Source organism: Amia ocellicauda, chromosome 14 (assembly GCF_036373705.1).
Source record: "Amia ocellicauda isolate fAmiCal2 chromosome 14, fAmiCal2.hap1, whole genome shotgun sequence".
NCBI classification, from domain to species: domain Eukaryota; kingdom Metazoa; phylum Chordata; class Actinopteri; order Amiiformes; family Amiidae; genus Amia; species Amia ocellicauda.
In genome coordinates, this window is record NC_089863.1 from 28,408,216 (window position 1) to 28,415,797 (window position 7,582).

Here is a 7,582-nt window from a genome sequence, read left to right on the forward strand (position 1 = left end):
GATTTTGCACGTTTGCCCACTGACAAAGAAATGATCAGTCTATAATTTTAATGGTAGGTGTATTTTAACAGTGAGAGACAGAATAACAACAAAAAAATCCAGAAAAACGCATTTCAAAAAAGTTATAAATTGATTTGTATGTTAATGAGGGAAATAAGTATTTGATCCCCTATCAATCAGCAAGATTTCTGGCTCCCAGGTGTCTTTTATACAGGTAACGAGCTGAGATTAGGAGCACTCTCTTAAAGGGAGTGCTCCTAATCTCAGCTCGTTACCTGTATAAGAGACACCTGTCCACAGAAGCAATCAATCAATCAGATTCCAAACTCTCCACCATGGCCAAGACCAAAGAGCTGTCCAAGGATGTCAGGGACAAGATTGTAGACCTACACAAGGCTGGAATGGGCTACAAGACCATCGCCAAGCAGCTTGATGAGAAGGTGACAACAGTTGTTGCGATTATTCGCAAATGGAAGAAACACAAAATAACTGTCAGTCTCCCTCAGTCTGGGGCTCCATGCAAGATCTCACCTCGTGGAGTTTCAATGATCATGAGAATGGTGAGGAATCAGCCCAGAACTACACGGGAGGATCGTGTTAATGATCTCAAGGCAGCTGGGACCATAGTCACCAAGAAAACAATTGGTAACACACTATGCCGTGAAGGACTGAAATCCTGCAGCGCCCGCAAGGTCCCCCTGCTCAAGAAAGCACATGTACAGGCCCGTCTGAAGTTTGCCAACATCTGAATGATTCAGAGGAGAACTGGGTGAAAGTGTTGTGGTCAGATGAGACCAAAATCGAGCTCTTTGGCATCCACTCAACTCGCCGTGTTTGGAGGAGGAGGAATGACCCAAAGAACACCATCCCCACCGTCAAACATGGAGGTGGAAACATTATGCTTTGGGGGTGTTTTTCTGCAGGACAACTGCACCTAATCAAAGGGACGATGGACGGGGCCATGTACCGTCAAATTTTGGGTGAGAACCTCCTTCCCTCAGCCAGGACATTGAAAATGGGTCGTGGATGGGTATTCCAGCATGACAATGACCCAAAACACACAGCCAAGGCAACAAAGGAGTGGCTCAAGAAGAAGCACATTAAGGTCCTGGAGTGGCCTAGCCAGCCTCCAGACCTTAATCCCATAGAAAATCTGTGGAGGGAGCTGAAGGTTTGAGTTGCCAAACGTCAGCCTCGAAACCTTAATGACTTGGAGAGGATCTGCAAAGAGGAGTGGGACAAAATCCCTCCTGAGATGTGTGCAAACCTGGTGGCCAACTACAAGAAATGTCTGACCTCTGTGATTGCCAACAAGGGTTTTGCCACCAAGTACTAAGTTGAAGGGGTCAAATACTTATTTCCCTCATTAACATGCAAATCAATTTATAACTTTTTTTAAATGCGTTTTTCTGGATTTTTTTGTTGTTATTCTGTCTCTCACTGCTAAAATACACCTACCATTAAAATTATAGACTGATCATTTCTTTGTCAGTGGGCAAACGTACAAAATCAGCAGGGGATCAAATACTTTTTTCCCTCACTGTATAACCCTGATGACCCACCTAATCCCAAACCAAATCCCTAATGCCAACCCCACAAACTAAGATTAGATTTGGGGTTAGAGTTAGACTCTGATTGGGTTGACGTTTAGATTTCAAATTTACTGCGTTGAATGACACAAAATGCATGAGGTGCGAACAGAAGTGACGTAAGGGTGACGTAAGGAGCAGCACAGTTATAATATATTGAATCCCTGGATGAAAACAGGACAATACCCACATACATCTCACAAACGATACACCCTTTTTGTTTATTGACAAAACACACACACACACACACACACACACACATATTATATATATATATATATATATATATATATACACACTCACCTAAAGGATTATTAGGAACACCATACTAATACTGTGTTTGACCCCCTTTCGCCTTCAGAACTGCCTTAATTCTACGTGGCATTGATTCAACAAGGTGCTGAAAGCATTCTTTAGAAATGTTGGCCCATAGTGATAGGATAGCATCTTGCAGTTGATGGAGATTTGTGGGATGCACATCCAGGGCACGAAGCTCCCGTTCCACCACATCCCAAAGATGCTCTATTGGGTTGAGATCTGGTGACTGTGGGGGCCAGTTTAGTACAGTGAACTCATTGTCATTTTCAAGAAACCAATTTGAAATGATTCGACCTTTGTGACATGGTGCATTATCCTGCTGGAAGTAGCCATCAGAGGATGGGTACATGGTGGTCATAAAGGGATGGACATGGTCAGAAACAATGCTCAGGTAGGCCGTGGCATTTAAACGATGCCCAATTGGCACTAAGGGGCCTAAAGTGTGCCAAGAAAACATCCCCCACACCATTACACCACCACCACCAGCCTGCACAGTGGTAACAAGGCATGATGGATCCATGTTCTCATTCTGTTTACACCAAATTCTGACTCTACCATCTGAATGTCTCAACAGAAATCAAGACTCATCAGACTAGGCAACATTTTTCCAGTCTTCAACTGTCCAATTTTGGTGAGCTTGTGCAAATTGTAGCCTCTTTTTCCTATTTGTAGTGGAGATGAGTGGTACCCGGTGGGGTCTTCTGCTGTTGTAGCCCATCCACCTCAAGGTTGTACGTGTTGTGGCTTCACAAATGCTTTGCTGCATACCTCGGTTGTAACGAGTGGTTATTTCAGTCAAAGTTGCTCTTCTATCAGCTTGAATCAGTCGGCCCATTCTCCTCTGACCTCTAGCATCAACAAGGCATTTTCGCACACAGGACTGCCGCATACTGGATGTTTTTCCCTTTTCACACCATTCTTTGTAAACCCTAGAAATGGTTGTGCGTGAAAATCCCAGTAACTGAGCAGATTGTGAAATACTCAGACCGGCCCGTCTGGCACCAACAACCATGCCACGCTCAAAATTGCTTAAATCACCTTTCTTTCCCATTCAGACATTCAGTTTGGAGTTCAGGAGATTGTCTTGACCAGGACCACACCCCTAAATGCATTGAAGCAACTGCCATGTGATTGGTTGGTTAGATAATTGCATTAATGAGAAATTGAACAGGTGTTCCTAATAATCCTTTAGGTGAGTGTATATATCATTAGCCTCGATCCCCTGCCTCCCCAAGATTTTTCCACTTACATATATTAACATCTGTATAAATAATAACATTAGTTTTATATCACCCCTTCCCTATTACACATGTGCAACAGTACATCTTTGTGACTATGTATCTTAGGTATGAGAATGAGTCATTCCTGTGAAATCTGGATGGTGTAACACATTACGGTTGTCTGATTTGAAAGGCAGCAATCGTTATTGGGCCTTTACAACAAGAAGTAAAACCATTTTAAACAACACTGTCTACAAAATGCTCGTGTTCAGCCTGATAACGCGTTACTCAGCACTGGACTGAAAGTACAGTTCTCTGGGTTACTGAACATAGAGTGTGGCCTCGCCTGCTCTCTTTCCCTGATATGTGCATGAATGCAGACATAATTACAAACACACACGCACGCACACACACGCTCTCTTATACTCCCGCACACACACACAGGGGCGCAGCCAGCAGGAATTTGAGGGGCTAGTTTGGTAAAAAACAACCTCTTACTCTTACACACGTGCACAACCGCATATTGTAGGAAATCATATCAATAATCACAATAATCATTTCTTCTGAGAATGATAATAATGATAAGGATCATAAAAAAATTAATAATAATAATAGGCCACTAATAATAACTGAAATCACTCATAAATCAAGGGGGGAATTCCTCTTTGGCAATTAGTCTGAGACGTTGCAGTCTCTCATTGCACAAAGTGATCATGTGACCACCGCAGAGTCTCCCATAACGCTCGACATGTTTTGCATTTGTTGTTGAGCCCCGCCCCTCACTCACACACACACACACTCTGAGGATCGTTGTCACATCAGACCTAGCACATCCAACCCACACGTAAGAATCATGCTTTCGACTGACAAGGCGTTTACACCAGTTAGGGAAAAAAGGGTTCACAAGTTTGGAGAAATGTTACAAAACAAGACAAAAACATTACATTCCTTATTTTTATAGTCCTTATTTGTCAGACACTGCATTTTTATTTTCCCGGGAAGCTTTCCCATCAGTTTTTGAAGGTTTAGCCGGATTCCTCCGTTACTCAGTCCGGGACATCCGTAGACACCAGCCAAGAAAACTCGAGTTTGCATTTTCCCTAAGTGTACAAAATAAGTCTTTCTTTCTTTTTTTTGTACTCAGGTGTCCCTTATAATGGACTAGTACACAGCTCTGTGTGTGCCAAGTCCTCCCTGGGATTCAGGATAAAAAAAAAATAAAGCTCCCACACTTCGGCCTGCAAAGAAAACAAACGATATTCCCATCGCAGACACGGACGCAGCTGCACCGCTGATGCCCGAACCGAACCGCTGTTCTCTCTCAGCAGGGAACAAGTCAAAACCAGCCTCTGCTCGCCGCCACATCAGGCAGCCTCAACGCACTTGTCCTTTTTCCGTCACACTCCGATTTCCCGCCAAGGTTTGAGATGTGCGTTTCCTCGCTCAGCGACTCCAGAACCAGGGCTGAGCCACACGTTGGGTCAGGATGGTCTCAGGCGGGAGGGGAGGGGAGGGGAGGACAGGAGGGAGAGGGTGGGCTTTCACAGCTTGGTAGAGCTTCCAGGCTATTACCTGGCAAAATGGCCTACATCCTGGAGAAGCCCTGCCAGGAGCTGCTGGGCTAGGAGGGCCAGCAGGAGGAGCAGGGGGCGGCCTGCGCTGGCAGGTGCGTGGTTGGGCAGGAGGTGAAGCCTTTCGGTGTCCGACAGCAGCGCCCGGGCGTCCTCCAGAGCCGCCAGGGCCGCTGAGCTGGAGTTGGCGTCGCCCGTCGCCAGCAGGTCGAAGACGCAGGCCTGGAAGTAGACGTCCTCCGTGGGCAGGAGGCGGGCGCAGTGGGAGCGGGCGGCGGACAAGGAGAAAGAGTTGGAAAGGGCAGGAGCAGGATGGGGATGGGGGTTGGGGGGGTCCAGGCGCTGGGACGCGGGGCACCCCCACACGCAGAGCTGCAGGTCCTGCTCGGGGGAGAAGGCCCCCACCACGTCCTCGGGGGCGCGCACCGCCAGAGACAGGAAGTGCCCGGTCTGCCGCACCACCAGCGTGGCCCCGATGTGGGCGGCGACGATCTCCGCGTGCCGCCCGGGGGCCAGGCTCCGCACCGCCAGGCCGCCCCCCCCCCGCCGCTCCCCGCCCGCCGAGACCGACCCGTCCACGAAGGCTGCGGGGACGTCCCCCAGCTCGGCCTGGTAGATCTGCTGGTCCACGCACTCCCGGGAGCCCTTGAAGATGATGGTGATCTGGCAGGGAGGACATTTAGACACGAGGACAGGGAGGAATTGGGGAGGGAGGGAAAGAAAGAGTGTGACAATAACTGAATGAGTTCATTAAGATGGACACACACTGACGTTTTCAGTAGAAGTTGGAGATTTCGGGTAGAGGCTGGAGGGATTATCTTGGCGAGGGTGGTGCGGTGTCAGGTGTTATTTCCTTGGTGAGAGAACGGTGAGGTGAGGTGGGGTGTTGTGACACTGGGGGGCGTGGTGGAGTGAGGTGGGCTGGTGGAGTTAGTGTGTTTACCTTGGTGAGCACGGTGGCAGAGGTGAGGGCGTCGGCGGTGGGCGGGGAGCCGGGTCGGGCGGGGGCGCTGGTGGCCTGCACGTACAGGTGCTCGTTGTCGATGAGCGGCCAGGCGCCCGGCACCGCACACGTCTGGAACTCGTCCCGGAAGGTGCGCACGTGGGGGTCCCCGAACACGCCACAGTGCAGGAACCTGGGCGGGCGGCCCTCACGCTGCAGGTACGCCCGCTCGTAGCTGCAGGCCTCGCCGGGCAGGGGGGCCTGGGCGGGGCGGGGCCGGGGCGGGGGTCGGGGCGGGGCGCCGGGGCCGGCCTTGGGGCAGCGGTGCTGGATGAGCAGGTCCTCGATGCCCTGCACGGCCGAGTGGAAGGCCAGGTCCCCCCGGCAGGCCCGGGCGGTGCGGCGGGTGCACTGGGCATAGGAGCGCAGGGCGCTGCAGTACCCCGTGTGCTGGTGGCTCCCCTCCCGCTCTCCTGCACCACCTTCGCCACCTCCCCCATAGTCCTGAGCGGCCGCCACAAACTCCGAGTTACACCTGAGGATCCGACACTGTGCCCACGCTGAGAGAGGGGAGAGATGGGGAGGGAGAGGGAGAGAGAGAGGGATGTTAGAGAGAGGGAGAAGAGGAAGATGGAGAGAGGGGGAGAGGGAAAGAGGGAGAGGGAGAAGGATGATAGAAAGAGGCAGAAGGGAAGAGGGGGAGAGTGAAAAGGTTGATAGAAAGAGGGAGACAGGGAGAGACGGAGAAGGATGATAGCGAGAGGGAGAATGGGGAGAAGGAGAGAGGGAGGGAGAAGGATGATAGAAAGACAGAGAAGGGGAGAGGGAGAGAGGGTGAGAGGGAGAAGGATGATAGAGAGAGAGAGAAGGATGATAGAAAGAGGGAGACAGAGAAAGGGAGAGGAGGGAGAGGGAGAAGGGGGAGAGGGAGAGAGGGGGAGAGGGAGAAGGATGATAGAAAGAGGGAGAAGGATGATAGCGAGAGGGAGAAGGGGGAGAGGGAGAGAGGGAGGGAGAAAGATGATAGAAAGAGGGAGAAGGGAAGAGGGGGAGAGTGAAAAGGATGATAGAAAGAGGGAGACAGGGAGAAGGGGGAGAAGGAGAGAGGGAGGGAGAAGGATGATAGAAAGAGGGAGAGAGGGAGAGAGGGAGAAGGATGATAGAGAGAGGGAGAGAGGGGAAAAGGATGATAGAAAGAGGGAGAAGGGGAGAGGGAGAGAGGGAGAGGGAGAAGGACGATAGCGAGAGGGAGAAGGGGAGAAGGAGAGAGGAAGCAGGACAGTGATAAGGAGGTAGGAACTTGTGTTCTTTCTGCTCCGGCCCGTCTCAGTCCAGCTCTCCCATCCCATGACCAGTCTTTGTTTCCCATCACAGCCAGTCAGATCTGTCATGCACATGTCTTACCTGGCGCGCTGCACAGCTGTGAGATCAGCCACGCGAGGACGAGGGCACGTCTGCCTGGCAGCTGCACACCGTTCCAGCAGACCCCGGGCCCCCACATTGCGGTCCGTACTGGGAGGGCCTGCCGTCTCCCGCCGCACTGTCGACACTGATCTGCACTGCACACCCATGACCACCAGGGGGAGACAAAGCACACAAGAACTTGATTCTCAGTCAACTTTGTCCTGGAGAGGTAGCCACACCCACCACCCAAAACTTAAAAAGATAAGAAAAGTGAAGATGTCTTCTATCTGCACCCTCATCCACATCCATACATCCACACCTGTCAATCAATCTATATTCTATCTGTCCATCTATTTGTATAGGCAGCCCTGGACTTGAAGGGTCCCAGTCCAGCATGTCTCACAGGTCATCTATACTGTCAAAGACGAAAGTGTCTATAAGTTCTGTGCCTATATAGAAAAGACAGTGGCTCTAACTTGAGGTGACTTAATAAATGCATGATTAGATATAATATACACACACATGCACATGCACACA

The 7,582-nt window shown here is 50.5% G+C and overlaps 1 protein-coding gene across 1 annotated transcript; it reads right to left on the reverse strand.

Moving 5' to 3' along the window:
* Window positions 1-4,063: 4,063 nt before the first annotated feature.
* On the reverse strand, window positions 4,064-7,278 carry hjv (hemojuvelin BMP co-receptor). The gene is made up of 3 exons (XM_066721505.1): window positions 7,046-7,278; window positions 5,642-6,201; window positions 4,064-5,361 (listed from the first exon to the last, which is right to left on the reverse strand). Exons 1-3 carry the CDS (start codon window positions 7,140-7,142, stop codon window positions 4,696-4,698), a joined length of 1,323 nt encoding a protein of 440 aa, XP_066577602.1. The 5' UTR covers window positions 7,143-7,278; the 3' UTR covers window positions 4,064-4,695.
* Window positions 7,279-7,582: the final 304 nt, after the last annotated feature.